Genomic DNA, 23545 nt, shown 5'->3' on the forward strand with positions numbered 1-23545 from the left:
TGTCCCATGCAGCATCAGGTGATTGCAGAGAAGGTTGGTGTTGTTGTTGGTGCTGCTGGTGTGCCTGGTGCTGCTGGTGTTGGGGCTGATCATGGTGGGATTCTGAGGGCCAAGGTGAGAGTATAAAGTGCACCCATGCTGATGGAATAGATGGCAGTTGAAGTAGAGATGACAGAAGCAATCTGTCAATGGTGGAAGAGATAATGAGGTCAGACTAGATGGTATAAAGACTTGCAGCATTCTGAGCCTGTAGTGGAAAAGCAGTTTAGAGAAGCTAGTGGTTAAGGGAACATTTCTCAATCAGCTTGGTGCTTTGACTTGACATTTGAAGCTGTCAACTCATCAGTTGATTCAATGGCCACTGACCTCCCACCTCAGCTTCACAGAAGAGGTCTAGGCACAGCAGGAAACCGGTGGGTTACCTGCCAAATTCAAAAAGCTGGGGAAAAAAGCATTGTTAAGTGGCTGTAAACAAGCCGCTAATGATTTTAATTGGCTCTGCCACCGCTGCCTGTTGGGTCTGCTCAGCGCTGGCAGACCCGACATCGGGAAATGCAAGTGCACATGTTTTGACAGCAGATTCCCGGCCGCTGTCAATCATTTAACATTTTACAGCTGACCCACCACCCATCTTGTCTGCTGAGCGCTGGCAAAATTGCGGGCTATGATTTCAAAGGGTAGAAGTTCTAATCAGCTAAATCCACATACAAATGGTTTAACTTAAATGAGGGAGCATCTGTATACAAATAACACACTGGAGAATGTAGCACAACCATATTAAGTGCTTGAACTTAAACTTCCTGCACCTTCAAATCTCTAGTTGGAGCTGAAATCTACAAGATTCTGGTTAATGGAGTTAAAGGAAAAAAATAACTTACATTGATATAGCATCTTTCATGCCCTCAGGATATCACAAAGTGTTTTACAACTAATGAATTACTTTTGAAGTGTAGTACTGTTGTTACATAGGTTAACATGCCAGTTAATCTGTGTACAGAAAGTTCTCACAAACAGAAAATTAGATAAAAACACTAGTTAGTATGTTTTGGTGGTGGTCTCGGAGGGGAAAATGTTGACCAGGACACCAGGAGATCTCCATGCTCTTCTTCAAATAGAAGTGTGGGATATTTTGTGTTCACTGGAACAGGTAGATGTGGCTTTAATTTAATGTTCCATCCATAAGATGATTCCTTCAAAAATGCATCATTCACAAGAATATTTATCGATGAGGATTTGGCTGGCGCGTCATATCTGCAGTGTGTACCATATATAAGATGCACTGCAGCAACTTGCCAAGGATTCTTCGACAGCACCTCCCAAACATGCGACCCCTACCATCTAGAAGGACAAGGGCAGCAGGCGCAAGGGAACACCACCACCTTCAAGTCCCCCTCCAAGTCGCATACCATCCGGACTTGAAAATATATTGCCGTTCCTTCATCGTTGCTGGGTTAAAATCCTGGAACTCCCTCCCTAACAGCACTGTGTGGGTACCTTCACCACACGGACAGCAGCGGTTCAAGAAGGCGGCTCACCACCACCTTCTCAAGGGCAACTAGGGATGGGCAATAAATGCTGGCCTTGGCAGTGACGCCCACATCCCATGAACAAATAAAAAAAATCTAGAATGAATCTAAAGGTCTCCATTGCAACATTCACTTGGCTCTTAAATTATTTCATGGTTTTTACCTCCAGTATTCTATCCAGGAGTTCATTCCATGTGTTATTCATTGGTTGTGTGAAGAACTTCCTGGTTTCAGTCCTAAATTTGCCTTTTACTGGTTCAATCCTGTGGCCCCATGTCTAACTCTTGCAATTTAATTTAACATAGTTTTCCAGGTTTACCTTTTCCATACTGATTACTACCTTATAGACCTCTTTAAGGTCCACCTCTCAAACGCCTCCTTTCAAGGCTGAAAAGTCCAAGTTCCTCATAACTCAGATCTCGAACACCAAGGATCAGTCTTGTGGTTCTTCTGTGAAAAATGTGGAGGAAGGCATCGGGGGCGGGGGGGGGGGGGAGGGGCTGCAGTATGGGGTGATTAATCACAGTCTAAAATTTCATGGTCTCAATGGTGGCTCAAAGGCTCAAATTATGGTACCATTTCTCCAGATGGGTCAAATTTTATTAATTTATTTAATGGAAAATTTTCCAAACATTGATTTTATAATACATTAGTCAAAACTATGCCAAACATAATTACATACACTCTTGGCACTTTAGACAGTGAATCCTTACACAAATGAAAGAGTTAAAGGGGGAGAAATTGGGTATAGCCCCGCTCGGGGCGCTAGAATTGGTGATGCGCAAATTTTATTGCCAGGCGCAACTTATCGCCATCTCCAGCGATATTGGGTTGCTGTGCCCCTGAGGGTGATTGCGGCGTTAAATCAGGCGCTGCACGGGACTCCTAAGGCGCTAACCTGCCGGCGCTACTCAATATCTGGGCGGACGGGCGCAGCGCAGGTGCTGTCAATAATCGATGGCCACGAGACATGCAGGCGCCGGCCAGCTCTTAAAGGGGCGGGTCATTTAGGTTCAGCAGCCAGACTCATCACCCTGTAGGCCTCAATTTCGGCGCTGTGCAAACTGAGGCGTTGCAAACTTTGACAAGATGGAGAGGGTGAGGCAGAGGGTGGAGCGCTTTTCCCAAAGGGCATTGGATGTTTTGGTTGACGCAGTGGAGCGCCGGCGAGCAGTGCTGTACCCTGACAATGGCAAGAGGCCTCCTCAGAACGAGTACCACAGAGCTTGGAGGGACGTTTGTCAAAGAGTCAACTCCAGCAGTGTGGCGCCCAGGACTCCTGTGCAATGCAGGAAGAAGTTCAATGATCTCACTCGGGTCATTAGGGTGAGTGGCTTGTTGGCAATCTTTTTCATCCCTCCATCTGCACCTGACTTTATGGCCAGAGGGTGCGCGATACCCCAATGGCCATCTGTCAGCCAGGACCCATGGCCCTTTCTGGGAATGCACACGCACATTCAATTCAGGGCATACTGTAAGGGCTGATCCACCATGGGGGGGCATGACATGACAACTCAGGGCATGCTGTAAGGGCTGATCCACCATGGGGGGGCATGACATGACAACTCAGGGCATACTGTAAGGGCTGATCCACCATGGGGGGGCATGACATGACAACTCAGGGCATACTGTCAGGGCTGATCCACCATGGGGGGGCATGAGATGACAGCTCAGGGCATACTGTAAGGGCTGATCCACCATGGGGGGGAATGAGATGACAACTCAGGGCAGCATGTTTCAGAACTTCCCGTCCTTTCTCCTGCAGGGCAAGCTGGCCAGGAACCGGAGGGAACAGAATCGTACTGGCGGGAGCCCTCCTCAGCTGCAGGAACTGACGGACCTGGAGGAAAGAGTCCACCAGATTGCTGGAGGCCGGATGATAGGTCCTGTCACCGCGGGAGCTGCTGACCCCATTGTGCACAGCGATGGTAAGGTCATCACCTTTTTGAACTCTCTCCTTCCACTTGTTCCCCCCACCAGCATGCTTTTTCAGCCTGGACCCATGTCAGAGCATTGCAGCACTCTTGCATCCCTTGCTACCACCCTGGCCTTTCACTAAATCCACTCTTTGTGGTGTATGTAACCATTCCACCTTTAAGAGAACTGTTTTAAGAGTTGCACTACTTTATCTTGGCTGCTGTATACCGTAATACCGGTGGTGACCACACCGGTATATAAGTGCTGTGTAATGATTTATTGGGCAGTTCCGCCCTTACCTTCAACTAGTAAAGACCTGTTAAAGTTTACTCTTGTGGTCTGTGTAGTAATTCTCAATGTAACACACAGACTTAACAGTGGCGACGAGTACGATCTTACCCTGCGGCAGAGATACATCCAAGGCAGTTTAACGGGCGTCGAGAGGAGGCATCCGCCCTCATCATTCTGCTGAGAAAAGACTCGAGTCTGCAGAGCAAAGGAAGAATTCTGACACGAAGCCTTCCATCAGCAACAGGCAGTGATCGTCCCTTCTATCACGGTGGTGGGTAAGCCGATCAGCGACGAGAAGCAAGTCGGCCACGTTGGCTGTGAAGTAGGGGAGGGAAAAACGGAGGATATAAGGGCGGAGAACTCGACCACGGCCGGGGAAAAGAGCCGGACAGAAGTCGGGGCCAGAGGCGCTGAGACTGGGGCAGCGTAGGCATGGGAGCCGTGGTGAAAAGTCGGGGCCAGAGGCGCTGAGACGCTCGGGAGCCGCAGTGAATGCAAACGCAGCCGGTGTAAAAGACCGGGCTGCAAGCGGGCTGGGAGACGCAACAGTGTCGAGAGAGAGCTCGACCGCGACCGGTGAGAAAGGCCGGGCAGCTACCGAGGCCGCGAGGCACAGCAACCGGGTCAGCGTAAGGCGCGGGAGAAAAAAAAAAAAAAACCGCGGCGAACTCAGCCGCAGCCGGGGGAAAGGACCGGACTGCAAGAGGGGCTGGGAGGCACGATTTGAAAACCGCTGGGGTGGGCGAACGCAGCAATACGGCAATCACCATTACAGCCAGTGGGGGAGAAAGGCAAACGCGGGAAGCCGCCATTTTCATAGGCGGGGGAAGAAGACAAGCGCGGGAAACCGCCATTTTGGAAAAAAATAAAAAAAATAAAAGAAAAATTTCTTTTTGTTTCTCAAGAAGGTTGCGAGGATGCCTAAGCATGGTAACATCAATGATTTCGATCCCGATGTTGAAGATTGGGCCACGTATGTAGAACGCATAGAGATACATTGTAAGGCAAATAAAATATCAGATGAAGATAAAGCACTAACCTTACTAAACTCAATGGCTGCGAAGACATATGGGCTATTGAAGCATCTTCTATCACCAGCTAAACCGGCGGATCAGACCTTCGCTAAAATTGTTGCTGTTCTGAAAAATCATTTGAACCCCACACCGCTGATGTTAGCGGAACGATTTAAATTTTATGCGAGAACGCAACTGAAAGAGGAAAGCAACGCGGAGTATTTAATTGAACTGCATAAGCTAGCGAAATACTGACAGTTTGGGGAAAGTCTGACAGAGGCACTGAGAGACAAATTCGTGTGTGGATTGTCGAAAGAAGGAACACAAAAGCGGCTGCTTGAAGAGAATGATCTTACACTTGATAAGGCTGTCACTATTGCAGCATCGCACGAAGCCGCAGCGAGAGGCACTGCGGAAATGCAGCTGAAGGCAGCGGTACTCAGCGTAGATCAAATGGCTGTGGGTACAACGAAATGTTATCGTTGTGGAAAGACAACACACGATCAGAACCAATGCTGGTTTAAAAACCAGGAATGTAGAAAATGTGGCAAGCTTGGTCACATAGCTAAAGTATGCCGGTCAGGAAAGAAGACCAGCAACAAAAAGTCACCGCAGGAAAAGTGCAGAAAGGTACATAAGGTGGCTGAGAAGAGTTCGGATGAACAGAATTCGGATTCAGACTCCAACAGCAAGGAACTGGGTAGTCTGAGAATTCACAATGTGAGTAAGGAAGCTGACCGACAAACTATTTGGGTCACACTTCAGATAGCAGGAGTCCAAGTGAAGATGGAATTGGACACCAGATCAGCGTTGACGGTCATGAATAAACAAGATTACAAAAAGTTATTCACACATATTCCCCTACGGGAGACGGAGATAGTATTGCAGACATACACGGGGCAAAAAGTATACCCCATCGGAAAGATAAAAGTCAAGGTGGTACACAAGGGCAAAGAACACCAAGGAATGGACATATATGTACTACCTGAGGGAGGTCCACCACTTCTGGGACGGGAGTGGATCAGGAAAATAAATATGGACTGGCACTCCCTAAATGCAATAACGGTAGATTCCGGAAAGAAAGATGTCAAACCTGAACGATTGTCCAAAATATTGGATGAAGCTAAAGAGGTGTTCCAACAGGGACTGGGAACACTGAGAGGAATTAAGGCACAAATCAAGATTGCAGAACATGCAAACCCAAAATTTTTCAAAGCCAGACCGGTACCTTATGCGATACGACCTGCTGTGGAAGCTGAGCTGGAAGGGCTTGAACGTTCAGGAGTACTGCCTAAGGTGGACTGGAGTGAGTGGGCCACGCCCATTGTTCCCGTCATGAAGCGTTCATCGAGTAACAAGCCAGGGGAACCGGGGAAGGTCCGCATCTGTGGAGACTTCAAGATCACAGTTAATCCGGTGCTTCACACGGTGCAATATCCACTTCCGCAGATTGAGGATATCTTTGCTTCATTGTCTGGCGGGAAACACTTCACCAAGATAGACCTGGCGCAAGCGTACTTACAGATGGAAGTTGAGGAAGAGTCGCGCCAGTATCTCACAATCAACACGCACAGAGGCTTATATCGATATAATAGACTGGTTTTTGGAGTGGCTTCGGCTCCAGCAATTTGGCAGAGGGCCATGGAGCAGGTATTACAGGGAATTCCAAGCACTCAATGTTACTTGGACGATATCCTGATTACAGGAGATGACGATGAGGAACACCTTGCAAATTTGAAACTGGTGCTCACCAGGTTGAAGGAATATGGCCTTCGAGTTAATCGCCAGAAATGTGAGTTCTTTCAGAAACGGATCTCGTACTGTGGTCATGTCATTGACCAGGAGGGGCTGCACAAGTCACCTGACAAGATCGAAGCTGTTGTGAAGGCTCCCGCGCCGGAAAATGTATCCCAGTTGAGGTCGTTCCTAGGGTTGATTAACTATTACCATAAGTTTCTGCCAAATCTATCCACGGTGCTGCACCCGCTGAATGCTCTCTTGCAGAAAGAAGTACCATGGAAGTGGAGCGAGGACTGTAAGAAGGCCTTTCGCAAAGGCAAGGCATTGATCACCTCAGAAGAAGTGTTGGCTCACTTCAACCCAACGCTACCTATTCGTTTAGCTTGTGATGCTTCTCCTTATGGTATTGGAGCAGTACTCTCACACAAGTTGCCAAATGGCTCGGAAAGGCCAGTCGCATTTGCATCCAGATCATTGACCTCCGTTGAGCGAAACTATGCTCAGATAGATAGGGAGGCTCTCAGCCTAGTGTCGGGAGTAAAGAAGTTTAACCATTACCTGCAGGGCCAGAAGTTTACACTGCTGACAGACCACCAGCCGTTGGTATCCATATTCAACCCTAAAAAGGGCGTTTCCATTATGACAGCGCAAAGGCTACAGAGGTGGTCCCTTTTCCTAGGGGCACACCAATATGACATAGAATACAAAGGATCAAAACAGCATGGGAATGCTGACGGTTTATCGCGCCTACCGTTGCCAACGGTAGAAGAGGCGCCTACAGTGGACCCAGTGGAGATGTTCCACTCAACCATAGTGGAATGTCTACCAGTAACAAATTCTACCATCGAAAAGGAAACGAGAAATGACCCGACTCTCTCACGAGTCTATGATTTAACGGTGAAGGGATGGCCAGCCCATGGCGAACCACTGTTGCCAGCATTCTCGCAAAGAAGAGAGCAGCTGTCAGTGTGCCGAGGAACTTTGATGTGTGGATCCAGAGTGGTGATTCCACCCAAACTCCAGCATAAAGTGCTAAAGGAGCTTCACGAGGGGCATTTGGGTGGAGTAAAAATGAAGAACCTAGCCAGAGCGTTTGTGTGGTGGCCAGGTATCGATGGAGACATCGAAGAAATGACCAAGAGCTGTCTAGGATGCCAGAAGGTCCAAAACGCCCCACCACAAGCCCCTCTACATCCATGGGAGTGGCCCTCATCTCCATGGCAAAGGGTACATATCGACTTTGCTGGTCCATTTATGGACTCAATGTTCTTAATCGCGGTGGATGCACACTCCAAGTGGCCGGAGGTAATAAAGATGTCCTCCACCACCACGGAAAAAACCATCACAGTATTAAGGACCATATTTGCCAGGAATGGGCTGCCGGAACAGATCTGTTCTGATAATGGACCGCAATTTGTGTCCGAAGAATTCAGGAAGTTCTTAAAAAACAATGGGGTTAAGCACTACACGTCCGCCCCATACCATCCCGCCACCAATGGATTAGCTGAAAGGTTTGTCCAGACCTTCAAGAAGGCCATAAAGGCCATGAGTAATGAAGACATAAATCTACAACATAAGGTAGATAACTTCTTGTTGGCGTACAGGAATGCAACACATGCGGTTACAAACCAAACTCCCGCCATGATGTTTTTCAATAGAAGACTAAGATGCCGGCTGGATTTGATCAAGCCAAACATCAGAAGGGACGTAGAGAACCGGCAATTTCAAGGCATGAATGAAAGGCCAACTAGAACCTTCCAGATAGGTCAACAAGTTTTGGCCCGGGACTACCGTACCGAGAAATGGCAGCCTGGAACTATTTGCACACGACTAGGACCGCTGATGTATACCGTGGACATTGGTGAAAGCATAATAAGGCGCCATGTTGACCAGATCATAGAGTCATCCGAAAAGGGACAACCTACTCCACAACTCTATACGCCTAATGATGAAGCAGAGATACCCATAGTATCTACCTCCGATCCGGTGATACTGGAATCAGATGAACCCGACACTGGCATTCAAGCCGAATCGACCTTACCAAAAGAACCTACTACACCACCGAAAACTACTACACCACCGAGGCGTTATCCGGACCGAGTCAGGAAGCCTCCAGAGAGACTGAATCTGTGAACTGTGGTACATGAAGTTGTGTATATATGTTATTATTTTATGTTAATGGGGAATATATACTGTTAAGCTAAAAAGGGAGGATTGTGGTGTATGTAACCGTTCCACCTTTAAGAGAACTATTTTAAGAGTTGCACTACTTTATCTTGGCTGCTGTATACTGTAATACCGGTGGTGACCACACCGGTATATAAGTGCTGTGTAATGATTTATTGGGCAGTTCCGCCCTGACCTTCAACTAGTAAAGACCTGTTAAAGTTTACTCTTGTGGTCTGTGTAGTAATTCTCAATATAACACACAGACTTAACACTCTTCAACCTCCCTGCTTTCAGATGCTGCATCACCAGCTCAGGAGCCGGTCCATCTAGCTGCCAGGGACACTGACTCCGGAGGCGACGACCAGGAGGAAGCCGGACCATCCATCCCACCCTCAGGCGAGTCAGCCCATCTGCAGACTGGGGATAGTGCTTCCCTGGAAGGGAGCAGGGGGGATGGATCTGAGGAGGATCCAGTTGCAGGAACCAGCGGCCTCCAGCAGCGCAAGGGGGGGAGGGAAGTTCGGGAGCCATCTCCCCGGAGGGTGCGTCAGGCCATGATGACTGCTGCACAGAGCGCAGAAGAGGTGCGTTCCCTCGCCGAAATGAGTGCCCAGGCTCGACTCAGGCACACTGAGCTGATGGCTGCAGTTGGAAGGATGCCTGAAGCCGCCGAGACACTGGCAAGGAGTGTGCAAGAGTTCGGGCCAGCACAGGAAAGGATGCAGGACTTCGGGGCAGCACACGAAAAGATTGTGCAGGACTTCGGGGCAGCCCTGGAAAAGATTGCCCAGGGCATCGCAACATCATTGGAAAGGACTGTCCAGGGCGTCGTGACATCACTGGAAAGGACTGTCCAGGGCGTCGCGACATCACTGGAAAGGACTGTCCAGGGCTTCACCGATGCACTGGCACCTGCCACGCAGTCCCTTGCTGGCCTCATGCAGAGGCAGATTGAGGCCACACAAGCACTGACTGCGGCCACCCTCCATGGTTCAGGCAGGATTACCCGGGGCCCTTGCAGCACCACATCAGGCCAGCAATCTGTGGACCAGCCGATGGGTCCGCATGCTGCGGTGCTGCCCTGTCAGAGTGCCAGTGTGTTGGCCGACCACGGAGCTGTTGTCCGCTCTCAGGATGTCAGCATTCCTGATGCCAACGCTGTCACGTCTCCACTGCAGCTGCCATCACCTGCAGGACAGACTGCTTCCACCCATGCCCAATTGGAGTAGTCAGCACCCGGCCCCTCCAAGCCCAGAGTCCGTCCAGGCCGTCCCTCAGGGGCATCAGCGCATTCGGACAGTCAGCAGGCGTCCCCCAGCCTTCATGCAGCCACTGGGGTCCCATTACGGAGGAGCTGCAGGGAGGGAAGGGGCCGTTCTCGCAAGAGAAGTAGATCTCCATCAAAGGGGAAAGAGTAGAAGGAGCTGCAGAAATGTCCTATTTCTCGAAATCAAGGCCGTGGATGGTGGTCTGAATGTTAGTCATGTTTTGGATAGTCTCCTGGGTGTGCGAGTCACGTGTTCTGAATGTTACTCATGTTTTGGACAGTCTCCCGGGTGTGCGAGTCACTTATGTGTTAGTTTGTTAGTTAAGCTTTCAGTTGCCATTGCTTTGTCATGTTGGAAGGAAGCACAGTTTTCAAAATAAACAAAGAATTTTAATGTCATTGGCCATGTCTGCTATTTACAATCATTGTGGCCTTCATAGGCTTTGGGTTATCCGAATGGTTCCATTCGTGCTCTTCCAATGGCACCAAGCAGTCCGTGAGAGGGGCCTAGAACCGACTCCTTATCAGCCTCAGACGGACGACCCTTCCACTTTCTCAGACCCTCCCGTCTTGGTCCTCCTCCTCCTCCTCCTCCTCTGCTGGTCCTTCAATGTCTGCTGGCATTGGCTGGGTGCGCAGGGTGGTGAGTTTATGGAGCATGCAGCAGACAACGATGAAGTGGGAGACTCTCTCTGGTGAGTACTGCAAGGCTCCTCCCGAATGGTCCAAACAGCGGAACCGCTGCTTGAGCATGCCAATTATGTGCTCCACAATGTTCCTCGTTGCCTGATGGCTGACGTTGTAGTGCTCTTCTGCAGGGGTGCTGGGCGTGCGGAGCGGGGTCATCAGCCATGGGCACAGTGGATAGCCCTTGTCGCCGAGAAGCCAGCCTTCTGGGTGAGCCGGGGCCTCGAAAAGGTCAGCGACTGAAGTCTGGTGCAGGATGAAAGCGTCGTGGCTGCTGCCTGGGAACTGTGCATTGACCGCCAGGATCAGCTGTCGGTGGTCACAGACCAGCTGCACATTCAAGGAGTGGAACCCCTTGCGGTTGCGGAACTCCTCAGGATTCTGTACAGGCGCCCGCAAAGCCACGTGTGTGCAGTCAATGGTGCCCTGCACCATGGGGAAGTCCGCTATTGCCGCGAAGCCCTCTGCGCGCTCCCGTTGCTTCTCCGGTGTCACATTGAAGGAGATGTACTGATGCCGCCTTTTAAGCAGGGCATCTGTAACCTGCTGGATGCAGCTATGCACCGCAAACTGGGATATGTTTGCGATGTCCCCAGTTGCTGACTGGAAGGAGCTGGTCGCATAGAAATTCAATGCCACTGTTACCTTCACAGCTACCGATAGAGAGGTCCTGCACCTTATCTGCGGCTGCAGATCTTCCTGAAGCAGGTGGCACAGCTCAGTCACCACCTCCTTTTGGAATCACAGCCTCTTAACACACTGCTCCTCCGACATGTTGAGGTAAGAGAACTGCTGCCTGAATACCCTGGCAGCGTAAGGTCTGGTGTGGTGACGTCTGTTGGCCCTCCTCCGTCTGGCCATTCCTGGCCCTCTCTCCCTCCGTCCCTGTGCCCTTTCAAGATGGTCGAGCAGCAGGATGTTCCCCTCCAAAGCAGCCCCCATAATAATAGGTCAGCAGAAATTAAAAAGGGTGTAAGCGCTCACCAGCAGCAGGGTGATGGTATGAAGGCTGAAGGTCCTCTGGCAGTGCTGGGTCAGTAGTGAAATGGCTCAGAGTTCAACTGTTCCAATCTGTGTAAATCACAAATAAGTTGTGCTCCCAAAATGGCTGCCGCTTTTCTACCAGTGCAGTGCCCTTTAAATAGCGCCCCCCTAAGCCCGAGAGCCGCTGGGGAACGTTCCTGGAAGCTGTCCTTATTAGCGCCAGGTGGAACAGAGGGGGGCGCCACTGAATTTCCGGTCCGGGGCGCCAAGAAGGCGTTGCACACTGAAATGATGTCATGATGTGCCTGTGCCCGGGCGCGGGCGTTAAAATACCACTCAATATGGCGAGCGGTGCTGGGTTCACTGCGCCTGCCCGAAATTTGGGTAACACCCCAATTCTCGGCCTCTTTAGGCGCTAATCGCTGGCGCTAGCAACCGAATTTCTCCCCCAAAGAGTTTTTATTGGAACCAAACATGGATTAATAGTGCAGAGCAAACCACAGTGAGTGCAAAAATCTTCTAAAATAGGTGAAGATTGTATAGACCTCTGAACTCTCACAAACTATTTCCAGCTGCAGGTCTATCCAATAAATAATATACCCTTCATTAGCAGTTCTGCAGTTCTGAAGAGCTTCTTATAATTCAGCAATAAAATTTGTCCAGCTCCAGAACTTTTGCAATGTTGCAGTGCCCCTTGTTGCCATGTTTTTTTTCTGACCATTGGATACAAACTGAAGAATTTTCTCTTCTTGGCACCTGCCACTGTGAAAATGATCCAGACTATTACAGTGGAAGTCAATTTCAGAAGCAAAGGATTTGCATATTGGAATATCCAGAACTTGAGTGAGGCGAGCTGAAGGTAACACTTGCTCTAATTCATTTCCACTGTGAAAACTTGAATGATAACAGATGATGGTAAAGTGACTTTTTCTCTAAAAGGTCAGCTGCTTAGAGAACTCAGTAGCATAATAGCGTGGTAGATAAATGCTCAGTACCATGGATGGGAAGGGCAGAGGATTTATTTCCATAGATAGATGATATTGGGTTGTGGGAGGAAGAACTGAGTGTTTCTTCACAGTAATGAGTGAGCACGTTTTTACCTCGAAATACTCAAAGTAGCTCCTGGAAGCCATTTACAGACAGGGAGCCAATGACTCTGGGAATTGGTCAGTGACAACCCCTCTTGACCAGAAAGCATGGTGCAATTGAACATATGAGTAGGATGGGGAGAAGAAAGAGTAGGGAATCTTCCCAGGTCCTCCCTGTAAGTGAAAAGCAAATTAATTCTGGAGCTCCAAAGCTTTTAGGAGTACTTTGACAACCCCTTTGCTATTTGTTATCTATAACTAATTCAACAAGAGAAATTACTGATTTTAGAGATCAGGTGAAAAATACTTTATTGTGATTTGGGGGAATAAGAATTAGAACAAGGCCACAGTAAAAACACTGAAGGCTGACATGAATAATTATAAATAACTACAAAATCATTTTCAGAACCTAGCCCTGAATTTTTCAGTGCCTATCTATCCAAATTTACTGAATTGATTAGATATTTTGGAGGTCAATGAGTTTTGGCAATACAACAAAGAGATGGGCTCTTTGTTATTCTTTTCTGAGAATACCCAACGGTCCCTTCTTTCTGAGAACATATGTTCCAGATGAAATTTTTTAAAAGATGAAACTTCACTCCTACTAGGCGAGGTGCATCAAAAAATGTACCCCCAGAATTGAAAGAGTTATACAAGTATCGAACAGTGTGACTAGCTGTGGATCCTGGAAACAGCGCCTGCACAATTACAATTGTAATGTTTTAATTTGCCATACTGTGTCTATAATGCTTTCCCCGTACTGGTGACTGCAAAGGGCAACAAACAGAATTTTCATATGGCCATACTTTCTTGCCTTTACATGGCACATTTAGACATGAGCCTGTTGTAAACAAGCATTGAACACGATACTGGGATATCTTGTATAATCTTCTGTAAAAGAATAATAGCCCAGGATTGCTCAATGAGATCTATTTGGATAACATTACCAATTACATTGTAGAAATGTATCCATTTTTGCTATGCTGCTGATGCTATGATTGCGCGAACTTTTCATATGCTTTGGGCCCTATGTCTAATACTGTATCCGGTAATACTTATTCCTTTTAAGTTTTTATTTTCATTATATTTTAATTAAATGAATTTCAGTTCACTTTCAGAATTTTCTGAAAAGCCAAATGACGACATTCATGTTAATTCAACATTTCTCCTATTTATACCGAAATATCATGACCGTTAACAATGCCAAAATTCATACATCCACAACCAGACAGGTATGTGGGAATTCATGCTAGAAATTGGTATGCCAAACTGTAAGTAATCAGGAAATTCAAGCTTGCAAACTGGAAAAAAAATCTCTACTGCAAAGATTAGTGAGCCTGGAAGTATCTAAGGTGGGTGCACTCAGAGTTCATTTCTACTATTGTATTGTATTTGTACCAGAGTTTCACAGTCACTGCTAAATTTTAATGATCCAAGACTGGGCTACTATATCAATTAAGTTCTTGTTTGCAGACCATTTTTCTTTCCTTTTTCCCGCTCCAAATGTCCTCCCTCTCCTCTCTGACTTGCTTACTGAGGCAATGGTCACCCTCTGCTATTTTGCACAATTAGCCATTCTTCATGTGTAAGCCTCGACAATGAGCACTGGCAGGCTATTTAGTTGTTAAGGGCAGCAAAGCCTAACCTGATTGTATCCTCGCACGACATTCACAGAAAGTGTACTTCCTGCAGGCACCACTGGATAGTGATCATAGGATTACACAGGATATACGGCACAGAAACAGGCCATTCGGCCCAACCAGTCCATGCCAGTGTTTATGCTCCATACAAGCCACCTCCCGTCTTTCCTTATTTAAATCTATCAGCGTAACCCTCTATTCCCTTCTCCCTCATATGCTTGTCTAGCCTCCCCTTAAATGCATCGATACTATTCGCTTCAACCACTCCCTGTGATAGCGAGTTCCACATTCTCTCCACTCTTTGGGTAAAGAAGTTTCTGAATTCCCTATTGGATTTCTTGGTGACTATCTTATATTGATGGCCTCTAGTTATGCTCTTCCCCACAAGTGGAAACACTCTCTCTGTATCCATTCTATCAAAACCTTTAAAATTTTAAAGACCCCTATTAGGTCACCCCTCAGCCTTCTCTTTTCAAGAGAAAAGAGACCCAGCCTGTTCATCCTTTCCTGATATGTATACCCTTGCATTTCTGCTATTATCCTTGTAAATCTTCTCTGCACCCTCTCCAGTGCCTCTATATCCTTTTTATAATATGGTGACCAGAACTGTACGCAGTACTCAAGTGTGGTCTAACCAAGGCTTGCTACAGGTTTAGCATAGCTTCCCTACTCTTCAATTCTATCCCTCTAGAAATAAACCCTAGTGCTTGGTTTGCTTGTTTTATGGCCTTGCTAACCTGCATCGCAACTTTTAGTGATTTGTGTACTTGTACTCCTAGATCCCTTTGTTCCTCTACCTCACCTAGACTCGCACCCTCCAAGTGATAAGTGACCTCCCTATTCTTCCTAGCAAAATGTAATACCTCACATTTATCTGTGTTGAACTTCATTTGCCAATTATTTGCCCATTCTGCAAGTTTATTAATGTCCTCCTGTAATTTGTTGCAGTCCTCCTCAGTATTGACTATCCGCCCCCCCCAATTTGGTGTCATCCGCAAATTTAGAAATTGTGTTTTTGATTACGAAGTCTAAATCATTAATGTAAATTGTGAACAGCTGTGGTCCCAGCAGTGATCCTTGTGGAACACCACTACCCACCTTCTGCCACTGTGAATAGCTACCTTTTACACCTACTCTCTGTTTTCTATCCTGAAGCCAGCCAGGAATCCATTCTACTACTTGTCCCCTGACTCCGCATCCTCTGACCTTATTCATCAGTCTATTATGGGGTACCTTATCGAAGGCCTTTTGAAAATCAAGATAAGTTACATCTACTGCATTGCCATTGTCTGCTCTCTCTGTTACCTCTTCAAAAAATTCAATAAGGTTGGTCAAGCAAGACTTTCTCTTTTGAAATCCATGCTGACTATTCATTATTATATTTTTGGTTTCAAGATGTTCTTCCATTTTCTCCTTTCGTAGGGATTCCATTATTTTTCCTACCACTGATGTTAAGCTCACTGGTCTATAATTCCCTGGACATGTTCTATCCCCCTTCTTAAATATTGATATTACATTAGCTATCCACCAGTCCTCTGGCACTACACCTTGTTCTAATGAATCATTAAATATGCATAGTAATGCCTCTGCTATCTCTTCACTAGATTCTTTTAAAATGCGTGGATGAAATCCATCCGGACCAGGGGTTTTATCCTCTTTGAGTTTGAATACTTTATTTAATATATCCCCTCTTTTTATTTTAAATGCACTTATCACATTACTAATCTTATCATCCAATGTCATGTCCACCTGTTCTATCTCCCTGGTAAATACTGAAGCAACATAATTATTTAATATTTCTGCCATCTCTCATTCGTTACCTGTGGTATTATCCTGTCTATCCCTTAATGGCCCTATTCCCATCCCAACCTTCCTTTTTTTATTGTTTTATGTTCCTTGATAATTTAATTTCATAGTTCCTCTTTGCCTTCCTAATTGTTTTTTTGACTTCTCTCCTAATCTCTTCATATTCTTCCTTATCATGCACTCCCCTGCTGTCTAAGTACTTAATGTATGCCTTGTTCCTTACCCTCAATTGTTCCCTTATGGTTTTATTCATCCATGGAGTCTCATTAGTGTTTAGTTTGATCTTTCCTTTTAATGGAATATGTTTTTCCTGCACTCTGTTGAACACCATTTTAAATGTTTCCCATTGCTGTTCTACGTCGTTTGCCAATATTGTTGCCCATTTTTCCCTCCAAGCACATATTGGGTTAGAAAGGAGTCTTGTACTCATTGTAGGAACTCCATTCCCTTATCCCCTTTACCTACCTCTTCTATCCAATTAATAGCGGGGTAGTTGAAATCCCCCATGATTATTATTCTATGCTTTTTACTCATTTCCCTAATTTGTCTGCATATTTCTTCCTCTACCTCCCTTCCACTATTGGGTGGTCTGTAGACTATGCCTATTAGTGTGATTGATCCTTTATTAGCTTTTATCTCTATCCATATGGATTCTATTTCTGTCTTGCTGATATCTGCGTCACTTCTTTCTGCCATTATGTTATCCCTAATAAGTACAGCTACTCCACCTCCCCTTTTACTCTCCCTATCTTTTCTAATTATGTTATACCCTGCAATGTTTAATTCCCAGTCCTGATTTTTCTGTAGCCATGTCTCAGTTATCCCTACTATGTCTGGTTCCTCGCAATGCATGATTGCCTCCAGCTCCCGTTTTATTACGGACACTGTGTACGGACAGTTTAACTCATTTTTAATAGCAGATCCTCTCACTTTATGTTCAACCATCTTTTTACACTCCTGTTCTATAACTCTATTTATTCCCTTGCCATCAATGTCCTCCCTTACTTTATTCTTTCCTATGCTCTCTTTTCCTGTTTTGTTTATGATTAGGCTGGTTACGTTTCTTGTAGGTCCCTCCCCCCATCTTACTAGTTTAAAGCCTTTGCCACCTCCCTATTTACCCTTTCCGCTAGGAGACGGGTCCCATCCTGGTTCAAGTGGAGCCCATCCCATCGGTACAGCTCCTTCCTGTTCCAGAGCTGGTGCCAGTGTCCCATGAAAAGGAACCCCTCTTTCCAACACTAGTCCTTTAGCCACGTGTTAATCAATAGTGAAAACCCTGGATCGGTTCGCCTTCCCTAATCCAGGAGCAGTCCAACCAGTTGTAAAGACAGAGAGGGCTGCCACACATTGGAGTAATCCAGCCTCCCATATATTGGGTTAGATTTTACCTCCCATTGACTATGAATCTAGCTGTCTCCAAGGAGGGACCCTAACTTTAGGGCCCAGTTTCTGTAATATTTATGCCAATGACTTCCACCTCCATGATGTTATGACTTTTGAATAGCTAGGAATAGGGAACACAGTGGAGTCTGACTTTAGGGAATAATCTCTCTGGCAACCTGTAATTGGTAAAAGAGATAAAGTTGTCTTTTGCTGTGTCTTCATGAATAGTCTTCTGATAGAAAGCAGGAGGTTGTAATTTACTTTGCACTTCAAATTCTCTTTGCTTCACCTCTCATCAAGGACAGTCTTTCTGAGACCTTGTTCTGTGTCCTGAGCCTAAGAATATGATGTTTACAGCATAGAACAAGTTCCTGCAGCCCATAATGTCTGTACCAGCTCTTTGCTAGAGCAATCCAATACTAATCTCACTGCCTTGCTTTCTCCCCATAACCTTGTATCTCGCTCTGCTTCAAATATATATTTCCTTTAAATAATGCAGCAATCTCTTCCTCGACCTACGGCAAAGCATTCCATGCTTCAAATCTTTGCATCAATTTTTTTCTCCTAACCTCTCTCCTCACTCTGTTGGTAAATTGATGATCCCTTGTCACTGACTCCCATCCAGAGGAAAATCTGTCCCTATTCACCCTATCAAAACTTTAATCATTTAAAAAACTCAATTAAATCTCCTCAGCCAGCTCTGTTCCAATTTCAAGTTTCTCCTCATAACTATAAGTTTCTATAATGGGACGCCCAAAACTGCTCAGTGTACGCTAACTGTGACCTAGCCATCGCCTTGTATAAAGTTATTGTTACCGCTTTGCTTTTCTAATCTATGCCCCATTTATCAAATCCAAAATGCTATTGGCCTTTTTATGACTTTATCTACCTGCACTTACATTATAATCCTAGTCTATGGGTAAATATGTAGGATACTGAAGGTACTTCTTTCATGTTATGTTGAGACAACAACAAAGCAGGAATATCTCTGCTTCTGACTGCATTAGATGTAGCCAGATAGTCACGTATACAATATTTACACAAGATACACACTATCTGACATGGTAATATTTGCGACACCTTATGAACCCAGAACTTACCTCCCTCACCTTGACAAATTTAATGTATATATAAGGTTAGACTACACATAGCTGTATCTATAATATGTTGTGATAATGGGTTGTAGTGGGAATCAGAAAATTGCTGGAATCTAATCAGAAATTATGCATCTATTTTAATATCCTATTGTTTGCTGCAATCTATTGATCTAGTGTACTCTAAGTGCATTTAATTCTCCATAGAACCCATTCAACTATAACTTGAACCTAAAATGTATACACTTTCAAATAAAGGAACTAAGAAGACATTTTGTGGAGGTCAATGTTAATTTTAGATTCCCCATAAAATTTTCCTTAATTATACACAATCTTCTGCCTCAAAGTATAGGTATGCAGTATGGTGTACCTGAATAGTTGCCAGCACAGCACGTGGCTGATGCCACACACCAACCGAATATACCACATTTCTTGCACCATTTTTTGTCTGCATTGTGTCAGGCACTCCATTTGAAATTAATAAAAGAAAAGGAGAGGGTCTTGAGCCCATGCTCTTGTGTCACACTGGCAAAATTTCCATTCACTAATTTTAGTTTCTCTTAGTGGGCCCATCAGGCACCGCCATCCTTTACCTGCATGAATACATACATACATCATTAATCTCAATCACATGTTTTTTTAGGAGGGCAAGGACTGTCACATTACTTGGATGTATTATTCCATTAATCCGTTATACAGTTCTTCCTTGTATTATTTTGCATGCTTATTGCTGCCATCTATTGGTGGCTTTAGCACAGATTTGGCCACTGATCTCAAGTGGGCAGAGGACATGGAAAGCCAGTGGCCAATCAGCCATGTTGAAGAGGTTTGAGAGAAAAACAGAAGTGTGTGCTGTAATCTATTGATCTAGTGTACTCTAAGTGTATTTAATTCTCCATATAACACATTTATCTATAACTTGAACCTAAAATGTATACACTTTCAAATAAAGGAACTAAGAAGGCATTTTGTGGAGGTCAATGTTAATTTTAGATTCTCCATAACATTCTCCTTAATTGTACACAATCTTCTGCCTCAAAGTATAGGTACACCCAAGTTTATCCTTCCTATTGTAGGAGGACTTCATCTGACTGAGGAAATCCTGATCCACTAATTTATTTTAGTAATGTTCTTCTATTTAAATATAAAACAGCATAGAACAAGTCAAATAATGTAACATGAAAGTATTCTAATAATGTTGTAACCCTCAATAAAGATAATTTTTTTTAACATTGTGACAATCACAGTATATATTTCACATGGCAACTCAAAGAATTAAAAGCACATTTCCATGCAGGGGGTAACGTAACTCATTCAGCAATATATCCACAGATTATTGAGGTGAAGGAGTCACATGACTTGATATGTCACAAAAACATTAGGCCCCAGGCCTCAAACTCCTTTCCGGGTCTGTGACTTAAGAAAAAGGTGCTGAATTGGAATTCTTCTTTAATGTGCTTCGTTGTGTAATGCTTCTGGTGATTGGCAATGATCCTGACATGCTATACATCATCTACTGATGCCTATTCTCTTACCCCGCCCCCACACCCCCCTCAATCCCCACCCCCTCTCAAGAAAAAAGTAGCATAGACTTGTAGAAGTGGTCCTGTGCAGTCAAAAGTGCTTGCATGTGATGGGTTTCAAATGATGACTCATTGCTGAAGCATTGGATAAAAAGTTGGAGCTTAGACATTGTGCTTGGTAACTTCAAAAGTCCTGGCCATTTTGGTCTTTCACACAGTCTAAATCTCTATTTAGGTAGGCACAACAGTCTACTCTCTGCATATGCTACATTTTAATTGTCCATTTTATAACTGAGAAAGGCTTGAATGATCCCTGTGTTTTTGGCTACTTCAACACAGTGATATGAAATACCGAGGACATCTTCAATTTATCTTGGCATTCGCAAGATTTAGTTGACTTTGTTTCATCAGGGATTGACAAAGACGCCAGGAAAATCCTTTCTCAGTGCTTTAGCTCAGACAGTTGTTTCAATTTTTTCAATAATTTCCACAGTGGATTGGGAAGGAGAAAGCAAAGCACAATCATCCTGATCCCACTGGCTCTCTGGACTAGAGTCATCATCTGAGCTCAATTCATCTTCATCCTCATCCTCCTCTGTGTCTTCATCACATGATTCTGGGTAGTGCAACCCTAATGCATTTATCCCAGAATCCTCTGAAGCAGATGGTGAAGAGCAGTGGTTCATCTGTGGTGCTGGTACCTTGTCTGCCATAGTTGGACCCTTTGGACTGACTGAGGTAGCCTGACTAAAGTTATCTCCAACCTTTGGGTCGTACACAGTGGGAGCTGGTTGAGGCTGACGCTGAACATAGCACATCTTGCCATTAATCCTTTTGACCCGATAGTTGTCAACAAAGAGTTTGGAAATAGTGCAGTACCTTGGTGTATCTGGTGTGAACGGAGGCCTGAGCAAAGAAGCAGTCTGTAGAAAACGTTCCACCAGGGAGATGGACAGTTGGACGGTATCTGCATGGCTGCTTGTGCTGACCGGGATTGAAGTGCTTGGTAGATGTTCTACAGAGGTCATAGGCTGGTAAATGTATCTACCTGAAAAGGGTCAAAATGAATGACAATGATAAGAATGCAAGGGACTCACAAAGCGAAGGGTGACATTTATTCTTGATGATTATTAATAATTAGAGACTTTTTCTGCTTGGACAAGATAAACTATTGTAACAAATTAATACTTAACAAGACCACAATGCTTATTTTTCATAAGTCTCCAGTTTCTCATGTGTAACTTATTTCTAAAGCACAGTGCACTATGTTGGGTTCATTCAGTTTTGTATTTAATTTATCCTGTTTAGTAACTCACATACCATTCTGGATTTGAGTGATTTAAATTGACATTTAGTGCAGTCCTGTATGTATTATTTCCAAGGGACTTGATTGTCATTTTGAGACTGGAAGATGGAGAGTGAAGATACAGGGTAGTTGCAGAGATGGTATCACTGAAAATGTCAAAATACTAATATTTGTATCTCTACAAAACTGGATATTGGCAGGGGATATAGTAATTAGAGAGGTCCATAACGTATATAAAAAAGATAACAGTGTGGTGTGTGAGAGGATCTCAACTACCAAGGATCCATTTCTCTCCACTGGACCTCGAGGGATCTAGGGTATACCGCTGCCTAATGTCTCACAGCCACCATCCTCCCCCCTCACACCACCCCCCACTTCCCCACCCTTCCTCTCTGGACAATGTGGATTTTTACCACTCTAACTGGACTGGCAAAGACTTACTAAGGGGACCATAACTTAAATGCTACATTGCTGTGCCAGCCACCACTGAGGCCAGGTACCACAGGGAGATAATGTTTAATGGGTGCATGTGCACCATGATAAAACATGGGAATAATGAGTGTGAGTCATTTCATCTCTGCACAGCCCCATTGCTGGTTGTCTGATTTTTTAGAATATCCTCACTGGGTAATGTACTACATGTAGCTAATGGTGTGGATGGGCAACCTGATGACCTCTCTCTTGCACTGCCACTTTAAAATGGGCCACTAGGGGATGTGCAAGTATGTCTCCGGGCACGATCTTTCCTTTTCCCTGTTACCCTTTTTAACCTTAGCCACATTGCCTACCAAAAGCCAAGTGCTTTTCCCCACAGCAGTGCAGTTGAAATAAAGTTGTGAGCTCGGCAGCGTTGGGCACTCAGGCATGAAACCACGCCCCAGCACGTGTGTGCCACATGTTGATGCTTCAGCATGCGTTATACGCCCTCACCTATTTGCTTAAGCTCAGATAGGGATGGCCCTCCACGTTTGTACGTTCAGCAAATTACCTGACGCTGGCACAATCTGCATTCTCTCTTCGGATTGGTGGGCATGTTTTATTTGCCACCTGTTTAAAGTTCCAACTCAAAACCGTACTCTTGAAGTGTAAATGTTGCCCTTTCCTGCCAGAAATCAATCTTCAATGAGCTAGACTCCAGGCATTTGCCTTTCTCATTGGTTAGTAGTATCACAAGGGCATCCATACAAAACTCATTGATAACACTGGCTGTGCAGGTCTGTGTGCTGGGGGGAGAGAATGGGGGAAGAAAAGAGACATCAACCAAACTGAAAGCCCAAATACAAGTCTATTTTGAGCTCTCGGCCTATTTCTGTCGAGACCCTGACACTTCAAATGCTGTTGTTTCCATTTGGTTTCATTTCCCTTGTGGTGAAGGAACTCAGTCATTTGATCTCAGTGAGCCACAGGAAATCAGTCTGGCTGACTTCCAGGAGTTGTCCTCTTCCTGTTTCTCCAGCCTGACCTGGCACAGTTCTCAGACAGTATATTTGTATTCCTAAACTCAGAATGTTTAAGCTCAATCCTCAAAAAAAAAACACAACTCACTTTGAAACACGTTTGCATCTTTGACAGAATCTGACCCAGTCAAGAACTGTTTTAAACCTTTACCCGGGAGTAAGAACAGAACTCTTTCTAAAATGCTGAGGACGATGGATAATGTAGATGAAAATAGATTTTTTTAACTTCAGCTGTGAGTTCAGAGCCAGAAGACGTGATTATGACAATAACAAGCCTCAAGCAAGACTAGAGGGATTACTTTTCTCCTGCATCCTAGCAGAGGTCAGCTAGCCATTTCAGCCAGGGGATGAGGCTCAATGTGGGAAAGAAAATAAATCATAATAATATATCATTTGAAAGGAGGCAGTCATAGAAAATGACAGGTATCCTGATTCTGGAGGGAGCAACCATTTCAATTTTTGCTTTAAATTAAATGACCAACCTACAAAAAATAATGGCTTCCTTTCTCCAGCATAAAGGACAAGTTATCAGTCATGCAAAAGCTTTCTAAAAATAACATTTAACCACAGGAAAGCCTTCATACCCTGTATATAATATAATGGAATTAAAAAAAGATTTTATTTTAGGGCAGGATATTCTGTACTCCTGTC

The 23545-nt window shown here is 45.1% G+C and overlaps 1 protein-coding gene across 1 annotated transcript in view; it reads right to left on the reverse strand.

The window, feature by feature from the left end:
* Positions 1-20178: 20178 nt before the first annotated feature.
* Positions 20179-23545, reverse strand: part of c4h3orf70 (chromosome 4 C3orf70 homolog) — a 49819-nt gene continuing 46452 nt past the window's right edge. The window contains exon 2 of the mRNA XM_085985672.1: positions 20179-21179. Coding sequence (XP_085841798.1) covers positions 20587-21179 — 593 coding nt within the window. The 3' untranslated portion in view covers positions 20179-20586. The remainder of the gene's footprint in view (positions 21180-23545) is intronic.

This window comes from Somniosus microcephalus, chromosome 4, assembly GCF_052327205.1.
Source record: "Somniosus microcephalus isolate GS21.2 chromosome 4, FLI_Smic_1.0, whole genome shotgun sequence".
Classification (NCBI taxonomy): domain Eukaryota; kingdom Metazoa; phylum Chordata; class Chondrichthyes; order Squaliformes; family Somniosidae; genus Somniosus; species Somniosus microcephalus.